Raw genomic sequence first — 20,469 nt, forward strand, 5'->3', positions numbered from 1 at the left:
TCTCTTACAAAATACAAAATAGTTTAGTATAGTGTGTAAGTTTTCATTTTTAATACTATGCTTTGGGTAGTATGATTTTTTTAGCAGCTTAGGGGACAGCTGAATCACTATTAATATTTATATTATATATATTTATATTTATTAAATTTTTATACCGCCCTTCTCCCGAAAGACTCAGGGCGGTGTACAGGGCAATAAATATCAAAATACAAAGTACAAAAGTTAAAAAAACATTAAATAATTATGTCCGATATAATACAATAGTTAAAAGCCATGTTAAAACCCAAACCCCAAACCCATCAGACCAGGCTGGCTTGTTCAAATAAATAGGTTTTTAGATCCTGTCGGAAGGAGCGAAGGTTGGGGGCCATCCGGAGCTCAACCGGTAAGCAGTTCCACAGGTCTGGCACGCCCACAGAGAACGCCCTCCCCCTGGGGGCCACCAGTCGACATTCTCTGATCGGTGGCATCCTGAGGAGCCCCTCTCTGTGGGAGCGAACTGGACGGAGGGAGGTTGACGCCGGCAGCAGGTGTTGCCGTAGGTAATCCGGACCCATGCCATGTAGGGCTTTATAGGTCATCACCAGCACCTTGAATCTCACCCGGAGGGCAACTGGAAGCCAATGCAGCTCGCAGAGCAGAGGTGTAACATGGTAGTATCGGAAGACCCCCAACACAACTCGCGCGGCTGTATTCTGCACCAGTTGAAGCCTCCGAGTGGTCCTCAAGGGCAGCCCCATGTAGAGAGCATTGCAGTAGTCCAAACAAGAGGTCACGAGCGCATGAGTGACTGTACGCAAGGCATCCTGGTCCAGATAGGGCTGCAACTGGCGCACCAGGCGAACCTGGGCGAAGGCCCCCCTAGTCACAGCTCCTATATGATCTTCTAAGGACAGCTGTGAATCTAGGAGGACCCCCAAGTTGCGAACCCTATCTACGGGGGGTAATAACTCACCCCCCATAGTAAGAGATGGAATAATCTGAATTTCCCGAGATGCCGGCACACACAGCCACTCAGTCTTGTCAGGGTTGAGCCGAAGTGTTATCTGTGTTTATCTGTTATTTAGTGTTTATCTGAATTTTACTTTAAGTTTTTTTCTCATAGTCTGCGTTGCACTATAATACTATTAGCATTCCTAAAACTTTGAAGCACTTATTATTTTGTACTTGGCCTTGACCACTAACAATCACTTGTGTTTCCTGTTGGGCCACAAAGCTTTTGTTTTGAAAGTAATTTACTGATCCACATATGATGATTTTGACCTGTTTTTAGTGACAGGTTTTTAGATTTTAGCATAACTTTGATAAGTTATGCTCCAGGGCAAGTGCTAGACCTCTGATAGTTTCAAGAAACAATCTTGCCATGCCTTTGCTGTTGGTTATGGAAATATTTGCTAGATTTATCATAAAGCATCACCATTTTCTAGTATAACAACACTAGGACTTAAATTTCCATCATCATGCTAGGAGATGCCAGAGTATTTTAAAATATCTACAAATTAATGAACATATGAGTCGTATTAAAAAAACCACTGGCAACTTAGATATGTTTTGGCAGTAGTTTGCTCTCCAAGCTTATTTCAATTTAGTTTCTGAGTGTTTCGTTACCAGTCTAGCAGTGGTGGGGTTCAAATACCTGAACAACCGGGTCTCTGCGTGGATGCTGCTTCTGGAAGTCCGTTCTGGGCCTGGGAGGCCTCCCTAGCTCGGAATGCACTTCCGGAAGTGGCGTATACGCACTTCCGCGGTCCGTTCTGGGCCTTGCGAAAAAGGGCTAGGGCTTCAGCCGGTTTGCCAAAGTCAACAAAAAATTAACTACCGGTTTTACTGAACCTGTTTGAACCGGCTGAATCCCACCACTGCAGACTAGGTAACATCATCAACAGGATTTTCTTGTTCTATTTTCCTTAGCTGATAAATGTCTTGTGAGCCAGTGTGGTCAGTTGTTCGTGTGAATGGTTGTTTGTTTGGTACTATATTTAAATTCTGACCAGCTGGTTGGTTCTCTTGTTGATTGGTAGTTCAAGTGGTCTGGTTTCTTACATTTCTGATAGTTAGAACAATTGATCAGTGGAACAGCCTGCCTCCAGAAGCGGTGAATGCTCCAACAGTGGAAGTTTTAAAGAAGAGACTGGACAGCCATTTGTCTGAAATGGTATAAGGTTTCGTTCCTGAGCAGGGGGTTGGACTAGATGACCTCCAAGGTCCTTCCAACTTTTTATTATTGTTGTAGTTGTTGTCGTCATCATCATCATCATCATCTGCTGGCTCTAGTTCAATATGCTTGTTAATTGCTCCTTTGGTAGAATAGAGCCAGAACACACTACAGCACTGAATTATTAAGAAAAGTAGAAGAGACACCTTTTCGATATTTTCCTCAGCAATGCCTATCTCCAAAATTTCATAATACCATGCTTTTCACCCAAACCCTGACAAAATACACAGCCAACCACAACACAAAAACAAATCCTGCCATACATCAAAGGGACATCCAAAATGGCTGCCAGAATACTGAAATCCTTAGGAATAATGATAGCCAACTTTTTTTAAAAAAAATCCCATTTATATCCTGCCCTTCTTCGAAGATTCAGGGCGGCTTACAATCTAAAGCACAAATCAATGTGCTTAGCAATTTACACTCAGAAAAGAGTTGTCTTAAATTCAAAGAAAAAATACAAAAGGAAGACAACAGCAACATAGTATACAAAATCAATTGCAACAATTGTAACTAATTCTGTGTGGGACAAACAGGAAGGCAGTTAGAAATAAGGGTTCATGAACATTAAATGGCAAGACCCAAAATCCCTGATCTCAAACCACATTGATAATAAACAACACCAGTTCATTTGGAAAGGAACAAAAATCATTGGGCACGCCAACACCCGCCACACATGTGAATTTATTGAAGCCTGGTATTCTACCAAAGGAGCAATTAATAAACATATTGATCTAGATCCAGCATATGAATATATTAGAATCCAGACTTTCGAACTATCAAATCAACAAGAGAACCAATCAGCTGCTTAGAATTTAAATATAGCTCCAAACGAACAACCAATCACACGACCAACTAACCACACTGGCACACAAGACATTTATATAAGGAAAATAGGGCAAGAAAATCTTGATGATGATGTTACCTAGTCTGGTAACGAAATGTTAACCACTGCCAAAATCTAAAACCTGAGCTACAAATATTTTCTGTTATTTCAAATTTAGATATCTTTACCAGGTTATGTTGTCCCGAGAAAGAATGATTCTCTGAAGCCTGCCTTTTTGTGATGAATTAGCTACACTTCAGTGTCTCACAACTTTATTTCTATTGTCATTTACAGTTCTTTTAAATTGTAAGAGACAATATAATGACAATTATATAAATATAATCAAACAGCTTTAAGGTGGAGATGCATCCCCCTCTTTCCTGCACGTGCTCCTTGTGAATTGCTAAGAATGGTATTTGTAAAAAAAACAGCTTTATAAATGATGTTAGAAAAACATACTGGGGTAGAAAACAACAATGGAATCTGTCAGAAGAGCTTGTACAGAAAGACAGGACTAAATGACCCATAACATGACCAGCATGCTATTTATTTGCCTTTCTTTCACTTCAGAATTGACTCGTTATCTATTCTTTATTAATCAGTCAATAGTTTTAGTCGTTCAGCTTTGTGTTAAATTTCAAAAAATCAAATAGTGCTTGCCTGCACATAACCCAATTTAAAATATATAGTTAGCAGTATTTTGCTCTGTTTTGATAAACTATTAAAACTGGGCTTAACTAGGAACTCAACGCAATTTAAATATTTTTTCAAATATATATTAATATAAATGTTCATCTTTACTTACAGTTTATTGTATTTTAGTTTTTATATTACCAACCTGTCTCTCAAGAGAAAAAAAATTACAGAATTGTTTTCTGGTTATATCAGATGGGGGAAATGGCACACAGTAAAGTTCTCTGTATCCTTGTCACCACCTGTGCTGCCATAGTTCAGAAAAAGGGCAGGAGATACCAACAAATGTTTATACTGTACTTGCTCACTTAATAGAATGTTTACTGGTTAAGTTGCAACTGAAATATGTTACATTGTATATCTTAAGTTTCACTGAATTTCTGTAGATGCTGAAATCTCACTATTTAATATTCCATATGCAATTACAACAGTATTTTCTTTGTTTCCTGCATGCCTCTCAGTCTCATGCAGTCTTGAAGGCATAGGTAATGAAAAATACGTGATCTACATTGAGCTTTTGTGCTGTGTGTTACCTGTTTTAGAAATCTATTCTGCCATTTTAAATTGGCTTTTATTTTGCATGTTCATTCTTAATCACACTGGGAAATGGAAAGCTGTTGCTTTTGAATGGTGTGCTTTGGCACTGTGTGATCAATGCATGTACTAATGGTTTCCTTTTATTTTTTTTTCTTCTTTCCTACTTTTCTACTTTCCCCATCTTTTCATGTTTTGCACTACTGTCTCCATTACTTTCTTCTGAATTTCTTTGCTTACTGTAGCAGCCCTTGCCTTTTCTCTTGCAGCAACAGCCCAGGCTCCAAGGATTATAACAGGGCCTGCGCCTGTTCTCCCACCAGCTGCCCTGCGTACCCCTACGCCAGCTGGCCCTACCATAATGCCTTTGATCAGACAAATACAGACCGCTGTCATGCCAAATGGAACTCCTCACCCAACTGCTGCAATAGTTCCCCCAGGACCTGAAGCTGGTTTAATTTACACACCTTATGAATATCCCTACACACTGGCACCTGCTACATCAATTCTTGAGTATCCTATTGAACCCAGTGGGGTATTAGGTAAGTTTCTCCAAGACGGTTTAATTGAACATTATAGGTAGCATGGCTTGCTCCAATGTGTTTGGGGAGATTCTGAAAGCATTTTTTTTTTACTGTCAATGAAATGTGCTTCCCTTTTTAAAACAAGTGTGTGTCCCGACATAATAAAGATATTGGGTTTGAAAAATTAGCACTTTTCTTCTGTAAAGGAGATTAGGAGATTGAAATACCTGATATTCTAATACTTTGGTTCCTTGGTTTTCAGCATGATTACTTTATTTTAGTATTACTTAGAAAAAGTTAGTGTTCATTTGATATTGCTCTTTTTGTTCATTTTACTTTTTTGCTCTGTTCCTATATTAAATGTATATAATGAATTATGTTTTATGTCATTTTTAATACTTGACTGAAAAGCAGTTGCTGCTGGTGATATATTCAGGAGCAAAAATATAGTCCAAGTAACACATAGATAAAATCTCATTGATTTCAGTTTGAGAAATTAGTTGCATGTGAAAGCATGCCTGATTGAACTTTATACAATATATTGCTGAATACATATCTACCTAGCAAACTTTTCCATTGAAATCCATGGTACAGCTTAACTGTTGGCCTTTTAGGATCCCCAGGCATTTGAACTCTTAAATCAATTATTTAATTCCCTAGCTTTATTTTTTTTAAAAACCTAAAATTCTAAGCCTGGTTGCAAAGCATTAAAATTAATGCCTACATCTACAGTTCCCATTTTCTCTGGGATTTAAAAAACAGCATATTTTATATTTCACTGTATTAAAAAGTATTTTTGTAATACCAGTTCTATTACTTGTAATCACAACAGACTTCTTTTTACATAAAATAGCTGTTACTTTAAATTTACAATTAACAATAGTGTTAAGACAGGGCAATTGTATATTTATCTGCTGGTTCACATTTTCATTTCCTTTTTGAGTTTTTCAAGATGATAGTATTTTCAGAAACACTTTAGCTTGACTAGATATATTTATAATCACCAATAAATGCTTCTTTTCACATTACTTGATTTGGTTCAGCATATAGAAATGAATAACATGAATGTAAGCATTTCCATAGATATTCATAATACACCATCAGATATTGTTAACTATGCAATTAAGTTATGTTAATTAAATTTTAGGGATAGACTGAACCTTGAATAGTTAGGGATTTTTTTTTAAGAATAGGACATGATCCTATATTTTTGATTTCTTAATTTTTTTAAAAAATATTTTTTTTAAAAAAGTTACTGATGCTGACATATTAGATATTATGTCACCTATCATAACTTAAATATAATAACATAGTTTTATACATAATATTAGTTTATGACTAATTTTCAGCTAAGTTCACCCTTACTAAAGATTTACTAATTTAAATTAATGTTTAGAATTTTGTGTAAATATTTATTTTAATTTTGACTCCGAAGAGTAATCAAATCTGAAATAGGTGATGTAATACATTTTATGAATATAGGCAGTATAATCATTTCTTACAATATAATATCAGAGTCAAAACTGCTTCCAATGTGGAAAACTGATCACTAAAGTAAATGCTACACATTATTTCCTGCTGTATTGTGAAAATTAAGTATAAGTCTAATAAACTGTTTTTAAATAAATGTTGACTCTAAAATGCTACAGTGTTAAAACTATTATTATGGAAACATGCATCTTTATTTTCCGTGATGAATGCCAGCAAGGCTGTGCAAATTATTTGAAAGTTTTTCTTTTGATTGTGTAAAAACTTTATCAATTTTAATTGTTAAAGCAGCTGCATCTTTTTGCTTAAGTTCATAAGCTGTTCTCAGCTATTTTTGCATGCATGTGCGTGCCTATCTCCTTCATTTCCCCCAGTGAATCTGCTTTTAATTGTTTGAGAACTTGTGCTTTGTACGTGCCCTTTCCACTTTGTTAAAAAAAGAAATAAAACTATTTCAAACAATTTGTAAAGCCCTAATTTACTAGTATTTTTGGCAAAATCTTAGGATTTAAAAAGAAAAGCAATTTAGGAAAAACATGTAAATAATTTAAGGATAATTAGGAAATTTATGGGAAGGATTGACAGTAGCATCAAATCTTAGTTGACTAATATTTAATTCCCTTTTATCTTTAGGTATGGCTTTCCCAACGAAAGGCTAAGAATTGAAGAATGGTCTTAAATGAACCTCATCAGAGCTGACTTTTAACAAATGTTTAGTTTTCAGCAGCCTTGAAAAAAATGTAGCCTAGCAGTCAGTGACTTACTTGCACTTTTTTGCACATAGAAATAAAAATGCTATTAATTTGATGTAGCCTGTGCTATGGCAAGGTAGCTGTGATTTATGAGTGTATGGTAGTATACTGACTGCTATGTATTCTGTACTATTTGCTTTACTAATCACCTAATTCATTGCAGTTCACAGTTATTGACTTAGTTTTTAAAACAGTCTGTAGGCTTGAGGAATTGTGTTATAATTTTTTAAAAATGATAAAACTGGAAGTTGTTTAAAAAATTGCAAAAAAACCCTTCAGTATTAAAAATGGCATTATTTAAGTTAGTCCTGCTGCAAGGAAGGCACTTCAGTGAATATGTGACTAGTAAAGCTCAATTGTGTTTGGGTCTAGTAGATTTCATGAAATACTGTAATCAAGTCTGTAAATGAATGGATAATGCAGGTTAAGGCCTGGATGTTTAAAATAAATGCAATATTAATCTGCACAGATATAATTCATATATTAAGGTTAAAATTTGAAACTACTGTGCCTTAACTTGTTGCTTTCTTTAAATAGTATTTTAAGAAAGTGATCATTTAAAATCCATTTTAATAAGCCTGCTGTTAATGTTTTATCAAATGTTTTCTAACTGTCTTGGTAATTGCAATTTAACTAGGTGCGGTGGCTACTAAAGTTCGAAGGCACGATATGCGTGTCCATCCTTACCAAAGGATTGTGACCGCAGACAGAGGTTAGTTTAGTTCTGCAGTTCTTGCTTATAAGAAATGCTTTGAGTGTACATGGAAATTTGCAACACCACAAGTGGTTAGTCAAATTCTATTTTGACTGTTTTATTGATGTTTATATTAAATTGAAGTGAACATAACTCTTTTCTGGCAATTTAAAACTACTGTACCCTTTCTATCAAAAACCTATACACACATACAGACACACAAACTTCAGTGTATTGAGTATACAAAGTTATAACTTCCTTTGTGAGCACTATGATTTAATTCTAGTAGGCATCATCTTATTGTTGGGTCATTTGATTTTCCTAGGGGACTCTTAAATAATTTGAGATATATCAAATTGGTGTTGCAAAATAAAATGAATGGATGAGTGCTTAATAAGGTAGAAGTATAATAAATATGTATTATTTCAGGAGAAAACTGAAGATTTATTTCCTCTCTGTTGACAAGTTGTTGGTGGCATTTGCCCTAAAATCTCTACATTTAACAAGGAGAGTAAAGTGATATATCTCAAGTTTGAGCGTGTTTTCTTAGCTTCTAGGATTTAAAAAAAATGTATTTACAACTAAAATTCATTTTTTAAACTTAGTACTTTTGATATTTTGGTAGGCAAAGCAAAAAGTTTGCTTGGCTTGGTTATTGAAGGGAAAATAAGTCTTCATTTTCTCCTTTATATGATGCAATTTACATTCCTTGTAAATTTATAGGCCTTTGAATGATGTTCTTTTCTTGTGAGAAATGACTTCTCGGTTTATTGACATTGAATTTACTACTGAAAGCAGTATGACAGTTCAGGAACATTTGTTCCACTGTAATATTGTTTTGGTTTCTGAATTTGGCAATTCAGTTGTGATATCAATATACCTCCCTTAGTTGACAGAAGTCTTGTGGGGATAAACTTAGGTTATATTGTCTGATTAGAATGCAAAATTTTAATTCTTGGAGTACATTTGTAATATTGAACTAGAATAAATTCAGATAATAAGAAATTTTATTGCAAAATGATATTTCAAACCCTAAATTAATACCAGTGCCTTTATTTTTAACTTTTAACCAGTTCTTGAGCTCATGCCATAGGAGCTCATTGTTAGAAACATTCCAAACTAGATAGGTACTTTCTGCAGCATTTCAGAAATGCCACATTGTATTTTCAAAAGATATTTTCTTTTTTGGAAAAAAACACCATTGTTTGTATTGAATCACCATTATGAATGTTCAGTTCTGAGAAAAATACCTTTTGTACATATAATGAGGGAGCAAGATCATGCATTCCTACTTGCATTCTTCTTGGATGCCACATGTGAGTGGTGTTTAATGTGGAAAAAAATGCTATAAACCCACTTTACTTGATTCTCCTCTTGCAAATTATGATCTCATGTGGATATCTAAAGATAACGAAATCAGGACAGATATATCAACTAGAATGGGGAGAAAAAACACATTTCACTGCTGATTGAGACAACTGTATTGAATAGTTACTGGGCCAGAGAATCAACTAGGTTTTATTTTTTTGTATCAAGAAGACTTTGAAGTTTGGGTGCTAGTTCAGTTTGTGACTGAATTTTTAATTGTATCTAGAGTTGGCAGTTATTTGAAACAGTGTTGTGTAGGTTTAGGAAAGATTTGTTAAAACTAATTTGCAGACATTGTATTAAGATATATATTTATATTTTATTAAGATTTGAGAGCATGTAGCATGCACTTTAGTAGTAGAATGTTCCAAAGTACATCTTAATTATAATTGCTATTGTATAGACTGTGGTGACCCTTTTTTCTCCCTAATAATTGGTTTTACTAATGATGGTATATGATTCAGATAAATGTGACATTAGTGAACATGATGAATAATTCCAGATTCCATCAAACTCTTGAGGTGGCTTTGTTTATTTGCTTTGAATTGTGGACAGTAGTGTAAAAGAGTTGAAGTCTATACTGTTTTTTGTCATTAATACATTTTTTTTTATTTATATCACTTGGTTCCCCATTCAGGTTTAATTTGTTGTGTGCAACCAAGTTGAAAATTCCATTGTTTTAAGCTAACTGTAACATAACTGTATAGCTTTACATATGTCTGAATAATTGTCCAGTCCAGTATGTGTTAAAATTCAATGTCAGTAAACCGAACCACTTTCTGTTCATAAGAAAAACTATAAGAAGTTAACTGAAGCTAGCAAATGCATTAATTTGATCTTTGGTTAATGGAGATTTTAAAAGAACTATCCCATTATTGTATTGTCTGATTAAAGAATTTATTCTAAATGCTGGCTTATATGTAAGCATTGTGTTTAAAGCAAGAGCTCCCAAATTTTCAGAATTCATTTCTCTGAGAATTAAAGAGATTACAAAATTTCCCCTAAAGCCCCGCCATATAAATAATATAAAACTGAATTTATGTAACAGAGAGACTGACTGATTTAATTGTAATAAACTGTAATGGTGTTGCACACTTGACAAACCTGTGTGTACTGTAGATGGTCAGGGACTTGGCAGAGGATGTATCACAGGTGTACTCGTATCTTATGATAGCTTGCATTGATTTAAATACACAAGAAATGGCAGTGCTGAAACTATAACAGTGTTTTTCTCAAAGCCAATTTTCACATAATTTATATCTACAAATTGTAATACCATATTAATCAAAATTGTAGTAAGTACCAAGAACGCTTTAAGATTCTGGATATCTAATACACATTTTTATGGTGGCAAGATAATGCCACATTAAATATTTATTAATTTTAAGGTTTTTTTTACAATATTTTTTAATTTAAAACCCCACTGCTCAGCATTTTTAAAAAAAAAATCAGGGAAAATAAGGTATCATTTAAGTTACAGCAGTAATGGTTTTACAGTTCATGAACTGTAGCCTAAATGATAGGCCATAGAAATAATATAAAGCCAACCCAAGATGTACGGCCTTTAAAAATGTGCTATCTGTGAGCATTGCACCTACTGAATTCATTTTTTTAAAATAGCACAACTCTGACTTTGCACTGAACACCTTTCTCACTTTCATCTCCTCTGCTTTAGTCAATGGCAACAGTACAAATATTCTTATCGAACCTCAGAATTTATTAGAGATAATAAAGCTGTTGAATGAGTCTTAAAATTTGTACTACTGTAAAGTGGACCAAGTTGTTGAAGGAGAATGAGAAAGAGAGTGATTAAAGAAGAAACAGCTCAAGACAAATGGGAATGATAACTTTCCACTTGAGAACTTTTTTATGTTTTATTGTAATATTTGTGTGTTTTGGAAAAGAAAATAGTATTTACAGGTGGCTTCTTTTAAAATATAAAAATATAAAGCAGGAATGTATATGAAATGTCAAATTTTATTGTATTTGCAAAGTATTAGCTTTGAAAAAAAGAACTGTAGCTTTTAAAATGCCTTATTAGTATCAATTAGATTTCCTATATTTTTGATGTAACTAGAGCATTTTAAATATAGAATTTTAAATGGCAGGACTTTTACAGTGTTTACATACAAGTGCATTTTCTTAGTGTCCTATATGTGTAAGATAGTTTTTTTGTTTTTGTTTTGTTTTGTTTTTAAAAGGAAAAAGCTGGCTAGAACATTTGGGCTTTTTCTGTTTCCCATGAACGATGCCTACTCTTCTAGACTTCAATTTAGTATTGCTTTGTATCATGAAGCCAAGAAGTTCAGTGTTGATTGTAAATAGAATCATTGAAAAGCAATAAAATTTATTGAACAAAAAACTTGTTTGGCCCGTAGTTTGTGAAATCAAATGTCAAATCAAATTTCTTAGATTCATTTCTCTTAACAGTCAGTTATTAATAATCACATTCATCATTACTAGTTGCTTTGATTGCTTGCACATGGGAGAATACTAATGCTTAATAGCAGTCAGATACTGATATGGTGCACTGACTGTTCTCAATTCTTTTATCAAGTTCCAGAAATTGTTCATCATTTTGTTTTGTTTTGTTTTTTCTTTCATCGACTGCTACTAACCATTAGTTATATTTTTATTTCTATTTTTCCTTGTTAACCAGTTTTGTGGGGGCTGGGCTTCTCCTTCATATGTTCAAATCATGATACTAGACTGTCATGATTTTTATTGCATTTGTAGATGGTGTCAAGCAGTATGTCAGAATTAAACATGCTTGTTTTTATTAGTTGTTTATTAGTTTTCATGTTGTCATTAAGCCGTCACTAGCTGAAACTAATCTCTTCTCTATCTTTCTTTCTTTTTTTTTTGTTTTTTGTTTTTTTGTTTGTTTTTTTGTTTCTAACCTCCCAGCCGCCACCGGCAACTAACCTATGACCTTCTGACCTCTGAACTCTTCACCCAATGATGACCTGACCATGCCTGCCTGCTGATCAGTTAACTGGTAATCGCCTTTGCTTGTCTGTCTTCAGTGCAGCGAGCTGAGGCATTTGTCCGTTCGTCTTACCATCTAACAAAAAGACAAAGAATTTGTTGTCCTCCAACTCAGCTTTTTTTCCCTGTTTGGGTGAAAGTGGTTCTAGAACCTGCACTGAATAGTAGTAAAGCAATAAGGTCCAATTCATCCCTCCGCACTGATCATCTTTTAGTGTCCCACCCTAAAAATGGTAAGAAGGGCCTCATTTAAGAGATGGAAGCAGATGTCCCTTAACTCCCTGATGTCAGAGGTAGTTACTGTGACACTTCTAGGAATTTTTCTCTTCTCATAAAGAAGTCAAAGCTCTCTTTGAATGTACTGTGTGATGATGCATCATGCATGAACCTTTGGTCAGTGATCTCATTGGTGAAGGGATTCCTAAAAGTATTCAAAATTTGACATGCAGTGTAATCACTACCAATGCCCTCAAAGGGCAGAAGATGCAGCCTTTTTTATATTACCTGCCAAATTGGGTGTTTTTAAGAAAAAAAAGTGCCATGAAATATAGGTTACTAAATTTTTGAACCACATCAATGCATTAAAAGACAGCAACCCTATCGAAGCTAACGCTGAGATACAGTTCTTTTACTAAACATTAACTTCTTTTTAAAAATTACATGAGTTACAAGGTACATGCATTATGTGTCACATTACTGGGCAAACTGTTCAAATATTTTTTTAAGCCTCCCTGTATAGAGTAAATTCATAAGGATATAAAAGCCATGCTTGCCTATTTGCTGTATACATGTAATGAAATTGTAGATAAAGTGTAGTGCATTGAAACAAATTGAAAAAAAAGTAGATACTTTTACTATACAAGGGTGCTGGTGCAGAAGAAATATATATTTTTGGAAATGTAGCATTTTATACTTTCAAGTGTTATAAAAAAGAAAAAAGAACAAAGAAACCCTTTATTTCATTAAATGATTTTTTCTGGTGGTTGTCGAGAAACAAAAGACCAAAAGAGCCTTTTTGTCTTTCTTTTTTTATTTTTTAAAGTATTGGAATAAGTATAAAGAAAAGAAAGTGCCTTATTTTCTTCATGGTCATTTAGTCAGGTGTGTTGTATAATCAGCTCCTCCCTAAGACAGCAAGTTAATGCATGCCACTCAGTCCGCCCAGTATGTGAAAAGAAGCTGTGAGGAAAGACAAATGAGTTGACTATTAAAATTACCTGGTTTTTGCCACAGCATGATGCAACTTTGCCAGATCCCAAACTGTGAAATAGAATTGTTCCACCAACAGCCAACTGCAATATTTTTGTAACATGTTCCCTCTTCAATTGTAGACAATATATTTTTATAATACTTGCTCAGCCTTAAACCAAAGGGTTCTTATGATACAGTTTCATTCAAAATCAAATTATAAGATTACAATAGTAATAGAGTAGCAAGTGTTTGGGTTTTTTATTATTATTTAGAGATTAGTTATCTTTTTTCCTGATTGAACTAGATGCAGGAAACTACAAGAGAACTTAATACTTGCTCCCATATAATTTTGTCCATGACTAAACCAAACATTAAGATTGAGCATGTTATAAGTTCTGGATGTTTTAGCTACAATGCCAAGTGCGTATGGATTTACATAATTTTTCATGAAACTTCTACTTGAGGAATGTTAACTACTGGTTGCACTTTCCATTAGAGGAGGATATTACTATCTTGGAAAATCCAGCTGTGGTTCAGTTTGAATTTTTAAAAGACGTTTGTGTGGCTGAATTAGTATTAATTAACACTAGTGTTCATAAACACTTTACGCACAAAAGTGGAGTGTAAAATTAATGAGCCAGTATCAGCATGGTCACGGCTTTGAAGCAAATTGGCAAAGACCAGGTGATACCTTGCCCTTTACATTGTGTCAGCTTATTCTCCTAAAAACCTTCACAGTTTCCAAATCAAAGGTCAATAGTAAGTTAGATAAGAGGGCTTATTTTTTAAGCATCTGCATGGTGACTTTATCAACATTGTGTCTCACCTGGAAACAAGTATCAGTTTATTTACTATGCAATAAACATTCATCTTTTTGTATGCAGCTAGCTTTCCTTTTATTCTGCCACTGGCTTTGTCTTCCTGTTACATAACATTTTTGTTATTTTTTATTTGGTTTTATTTTTGGTGTATGCTGTGCCATTTTGATTTTTGTTTGGTTGAATAAACTTGCGACACTCAAACATTTTGGAGAGGGGATTGCTATAACGTTACCAGTATTTGATCCAGTTTCATCTCAGCTGTGATAAACCTGGACATTTTTAGATGCTGATCAGAGGTCTCTTCTTGAGAGAAGTGTGACTTCTAAAAGTAATATTTGTTCTGAAAAAAAGTTTGAAAACTTGGTTGATAACATTTTGGATCAACTTAAAGCATGACTTTTGAATCTCTGAATGCCTTGGTTCTCAGTATTATCATCCTTTATTGAATTTTTCTTTCTTAAAATTTGTAGTTTAAGTCTTTTTTCTGACAGTATTATGTAATTTTTAGAGTGGGTATATGGGAGTGTCGCTTGTATGTAACCGTACAGATGACATGTATTTGTCTATTCTTTTATCTTAGTTTGATGCTGTGTATGTAACATAACCAACCTATTGCCTATGAGAAACATGTAAGATAATGTATTTACAGCCATTGTTACAAGTTTATAATGTATTTTTCTATCTTGTTTTATATGTATGTTATATAACATTCAGAATAATTTTTCCTGATTGAGAAAAGGATACAAAAATGCAAAACCCACAATTTTGATAACTGAAAATTGCTAATTGTTTTGCAGTACTTTATTATTATATTGGGAGTGTTGTCTTTCTTAGGCTTTTAGTTAGCTACTGGATTGAATACATTAGACATATTTGGGTTTTAGTTGGGTTTTTACATAGCTTGCATTTTAATTCTTTGGTTCTTTGCTGTTTCTATTAACCCATAGCATTATTTTAATAAATGTTATAATACCAACCTACTAACTTTGGACTATGTCAGTTTATTAACCATTACATGTTTAATTGAATAAACAAGGAAGGACAGAAGAATGTAAGTTATGAGTCCTTGGACTAACCCTGAAGAAGTGACCACAGATAACACATGATTTGTTTTATGTTGTTTGTTTGGCTGACATTCTGCACACTACCATTGATTTGGCTTTGGTCATATTGGACTTTTACCTTATGGGTAAGTGCCAGTAGAGTGGAGAACAAGTAGCATATTTTCAGATAATCTTCTTTTAGAATCTTGCCACTCGCCTTTCAGCATCTGTTTTACTAATTCCACAATCTCCTTTTCTAAATTAATCACTGTCACCTCACAGCAAAAGGGCAAAGATAACAATATATTGGTATATAATATGTGCCCAAAGAAACCAGTTTGATTCTTTGTTGAGCCTTTATGATAGAAACATTTAGTTTGATTTGAACATTCTGATTAAAAAGACAGTTCAGCATCTCAGTATCTAAACGACATTATTGTGCACATTTCTAAATATATCTAAAGCAAAAACCAGACCATTAACTTAACAGGATCCATATTTCTTCCAATTTCATTGTGATCCTAAAGGTGATTTTAGAAGCAGTCTTCAAATGACAAGTCTCAGGTAATTAAGTTACCTTAAAGCAGACTGTTTCTTAAACAGTTTTAAAATTGTGAGTTCACTGCTTCTCGGGCTGAACATTTCTTTTTTTATATCTATGGTGTGTAGTATTTAAATGACATCATAGTAGAGGTCAAAATTATTTAAAATCAAAGTAGATAATTTTCTAATTACTGCAAAAGGTACATAAAATATCCATTTTAAAAAGTCTAACATTATTTTGTATGCTTATCCATGAGATAATTGCTTGCAGAAATCTCATAATAAATTATTATAAATTATTCAAGTTTTTCATGATGGTTAGATAATGGTTAGTAAAATATGGCTAATATGGCCTATTCATCTGTTTTTAAATTTAATTTAATATATTTTCTGGGAGACCTATTTATATGGAACAGCATTTGTTTAAAACACTCCTTTCTATGATCCACTTCAGAGAATTTAGGCTGAAACATATCCATTTGTGTCAAATTAATATTAATTCTGAATAGACATACATAAAATTGAGCTGTTATAAGCACAACATAAATATTGTTTTGTTTAAAAAAAGTCAAGCCTTTTCATTTTTAAGAAAAATAAGATTTTGTGCCATAGGAATCAGTAATTCTTGCTGAAATATGTAATATATTTTGAAAATATTTTGTAATAGTATGCCAGATAATCCAACTCATCATCTATTAGAAGAGTCTGAAATAGGATTTACCAACTATGAATTATATAATAAAAGAGAAATTTAAATAAAAATGAAGTAAAGCCAAATGTCCCAATAAATTCAAGCCTATTTTCCTAAAAATATACAATGGGAACAGGCCTTGATTAATACCATAGGATAGAATATAATAGGAATAAATCCATTAACAGTATGCATGGATGCATACCTATTTGAAATTATACACCCCATAGACTAAATAGTAACATACTAAAAATTAGATATTCTTTATAGCACTTCTTATGTTTTTAATACAGAGGGGGGAAAAATCCAAATGCTCCAGTGGTCAAATAGTGTTTCTTATGAATGTGGAATGAGAATTGACAATTACATATGTCTAAAATTACCTAAGAGCCTTTTAACCTTGCAAGGTTTGGGGAAAAAAATGTATCCCATAACTTTTCATAACATCAGTCAGTATCCCATATGATTGATGAAATGACTGTTTAATTATGTTAATTAGGAAGATAATAGAAGGGAAAAATTATCTTGAGTTTGTAGAATCGCAGGAGTCAACAAGTGTAACATGACATTTCCACATTTTTCAAATAATTAGCTCACTTTCTAACAAAAAGTTACTTTTGGAGGAAAACCAATTTTTCCTTTGGTAACTTCTTAAATAGATTAAAAACAAAAGCCATAAAAGCTTTGCTGTAGCCTGAGTGAAAACAATCTAAAGGATAAGTTATTCATATCAGTACTTTTGGTTTTGAAAAACAGCCATATTATGAAGCTTTAAAGAAATCAGGTACTATAAATTATTGAAATAATAGAAAATATTTGTAGCTCGGGTTTTAGATTTTGGCACTGGTTTGCTCTCCAACCTTGTTTCAATTGAAACAAGCTTGGAGAGCAAACCAATGCCAAAAACTATAAATTATTTTTAAATGCTAAATATTATTATAAGCTAAATATTAGATATTTATTTTCTTTAGCACTTTCATCCAGAGCAAGAATGCAGCAGAGTGTTTTTCTCCAGTTCCCCCTTTACCATTTCATTTCGCACAGTCTTCTAAACCGTAAGGATCTTACTGGAACAGTGTGGGAGATGCATTGGTTTCATGTGGTAGGAAAGTGCACTCCCCAATTAAAAATTGAGCATTATTATAGTTAAACTAAATTAACACTAAAATTGAAATTTGGACTGATTTTTCTAGTGAAGTGGAATGTAAATAAAAGCTGTAATTTCATTTGATCCAGTAATAAATTGCCAGTATTGTTCCTTTAGGAAGCCACAAAAGCATTTGTTTTTGCTGGAACTAATATTTCAAGAACTTTAAACATTTAGTGTTAGTAATAGTTCTTTAGGCTTACATTTGTAAATTCATTTTTTCAGCCTATTAACTAGGGGACCACTGGAATAATTACTGATGGAAATACTAATTAAGAGTGGACAGTCAAGAGTCAGACAGTGAAATATCTGCAGATAGTTTGTACGTTGGCATAAATTTATGCAAAGCCCACAAGTACCGAACATAATTTTGATTAAAAATAAAAGATTATTTGGGATTTTGTATCTTTTCCAGGTATTCATAATTGTCAGTCAAATATTTTACGTAATACTCAATGTTGAATCAAACTGGTTAAAAAGGAACTGGTTCTTTTTATGCTGCCGGCTAACTAACTGCAGGTATGAACATCCTGCCTCAGAAGTGGGTGTTTGAGAAGCACAGATTATTTATTTGCAATAATCAGTTTTTAATACTAGATATGATGGCAGTAATTAAATCAGAGTTACTCCCAGGAGAAAGATTTGCACTTGAGAAACTATATAAATATCCTTTTGAGTTGTATTGTTTGAATTTTGTGTCCACGATATAACATGTATTAGGAAAAATGATGTTGCCCAAACACATGTAAATAAAAAACATCACACCTGTAAACAATGTGCAATGAAACTGGAAAGTACATGTGCTTTATGTTTTAAAGCCAATGGACAGCATACAGAGCTGCCATTACTTTTATATTTTGAAAAATCAAATTTTGTTCTGTATGGCAGAATAAAGAATGTACATTTTGCACTCTTTAACTGTCATTAATGATTTTGGCACTTTCGTATATCCCAGATTTCTATGCCTGGCTTCTTAATACACTCTCACTGTAGATTAAATATCAGCAGCTTATATTAGATTTTAAATACAAATAGAAATGTCTCTAATAACAGGTTCCTATGGAGGTATTTTAAACCAAAGATAAAATGATGTGATATCCAGTGTAAACCAGAATAATTCTGTTTTGCATCGTTTGTGAACAACAGAAAAAGGTAATGTTGCATTTATCCTACGGAATATTAAATTTTCATAGGTGGATGTTACATATTGCAAGTAAAAAAACTTACACATTTTCTTACATTATGACATACAATTGGAGTTTAACCATTGGATAAACAGTGGTTCCTTGAATTCTCCCTCCCTCCTTCTCCCCCCCCCCACCACCTCTGAATGTTTGAATTTCTGTTTCGATGGTCTGATTTCCTTAAGATTGCTACTGCAGTAAGTGTGTGGGGAGGGTGTATTAAAAAGGACATTCAGTAATTCAACCTAAGAAACTTAAGTATGGGCATTTTAAACTCTATGAGCTATTGAAGTTTTATTCAGTATGGTATGAACAACATATGGTTGCCCTTTAGAGTTTTGCTTTCCACAATGATCTTCATTTACTTAGAGTGCAACCTTGCATCTCTACCCAGGTGTTGGTTCCACTGAGTTTGATTAAGCAACTCACAGGTAAGTATTTAAAGGACAGATGTCCCAAGTTGTCTATTTCTTTCCTGTTTTTAGTTTCAGTTTTTTCTTTCAGATGGCATTTGTTCCCGATGTTCCTCATTTCTGTTTTTTTAGCTAGCTTTACCAATCTTAACATATTTAAATATATATATTTAAAATCTATTCCTGTATTGAATAGTGCGTTTGTATTAATAGGAAATGGAGGATATGTGTGTTTGATGGCTTCTTGTATCCTACACTGTACAGTCGGGAGTTCCACATGCCCTTTGGTCAAAGCAAAGTAACTGAGGAACTTTCTTTCTTTGTCATTTCCTTACATCATAAATGATGCAATTAATCATTTATCTGGTTAGCTAACTATTTGATACTGTTGATACTAATTCTGTCCCTGACAAGCCATTTGAAATCTTTTCAAATAGAATACATCTCTTTTATCATAATAACATTGGTATATTGTTTCACCTTGAAGGAAGCAGTCAATAAAGAATATAGATGGAAATGTTGGCAGTGCCATTTAGTCATTGCATAGCTTCTTGCTTGCTTCTAAGCCCCCATAATAAGTTACTTAAGTGAAAGAGGTGGTATAGAAATGTGATGAATAAATGAATATAATTATTCTACTTTTGAAAATGTTTTGAGATCAAGAGTATAATGATTAGATTTTAGATGTTTTTTTTAAAAAAATCAATATGGTTGGAAGATTTTTTTCCCCCTTCCAGTTTGGTGCTCTCATTTAAGAAATGAAAAAGGTTAATGAAGCTTCCCCCCCCCCTCATTATGCCATGTATGACAAGCATTACATCTTGATGAGTGATAGTAGCCTAGGTATTTCTTGTTTTCTTGTTTTATATTACTGATAAGCTAGCTATTGCTTATAGACATTTGGAATCCTCCTCTTGAAACATTGGGATTCTGGTTGGCGGATTTTGGAAAGGAACCAATTAGGAGAGTCCTGAAAGGCACCATGTGAGCTATCAAGTCAATTTAGATCCTGAGAAAATTCCAAAAAGAGAGTGTGATCAGGATTATTTACTCAAAAGTTAATATGATTACCCTACATTATTTCATTATTTATTCTGTCATAATAATTACGGTTTGGTGCCAACTATTGGAAATGTTCCAGAAATTGCAACCATTGCTTTGAAGTATCTATTAAGTTACGTGCTGTAGATTTCATTCTTGAATGGAGTCTATTATCTGAACACAGAAGATCTTTCATCATATGTCAAGCTATCAAAGATCTTCTAGCCTAGCTTAAATTCTTGCTGATAAATCCTTTTGGTAGCAGGCAACTGGCATAAATGTTTGGAGATGAGATCTGACAAGTCACACCGTG

The 20,469-nt window shown here is 33.5% G+C and overlaps 1 protein-coding gene across 5 annotated transcripts in view; it reads left to right on the plus strand.

The window, feature by feature from the left end:
* Positions 1-15,074, plus strand: part of QKI (QKI, KH domain containing RNA binding) — a 111,321-nt gene extending 96,247 nt beyond the window's left edge. The window contains exons 6-9 of one of the 5 annotated variants that reach the window (XM_081314793.1): positions 4,196-4,219; positions 4,538-4,810; positions 7,670-7,744; positions 12,002-15,074. In XM_081314793.1, the coding sequence (XP_081170919.1) occupies positions 4,196-4,219; positions 4,538-4,810; positions 7,670-7,744; positions 12,002-12,018 (389 nt within the window). In that variant the 3' untranslated portion in view covers positions 12,019-15,074. Of the gene's footprint in view, positions 1-4,195; positions 4,220-4,513; positions 4,811-6,913; positions 7,745-12,001 lie in introns of all 5 variants that reach the window. The other 4 variants (XR_014024736.1, XM_081314794.1, XM_081314795.1 and 1 more) reach the window with 4 other exon arrangements.
* Positions 15,075-20,469: the final 5,395 nt, after the last annotated feature.

This window comes from Vipera berus, assembly GCF_964194415.1.
Source record: "Vipera berus genome assembly, chromosome: 1".
Lineage (NCBI taxonomy): Eukaryota > Metazoa > Chordata > Lepidosauria > Squamata > Viperidae > Vipera > Vipera berus.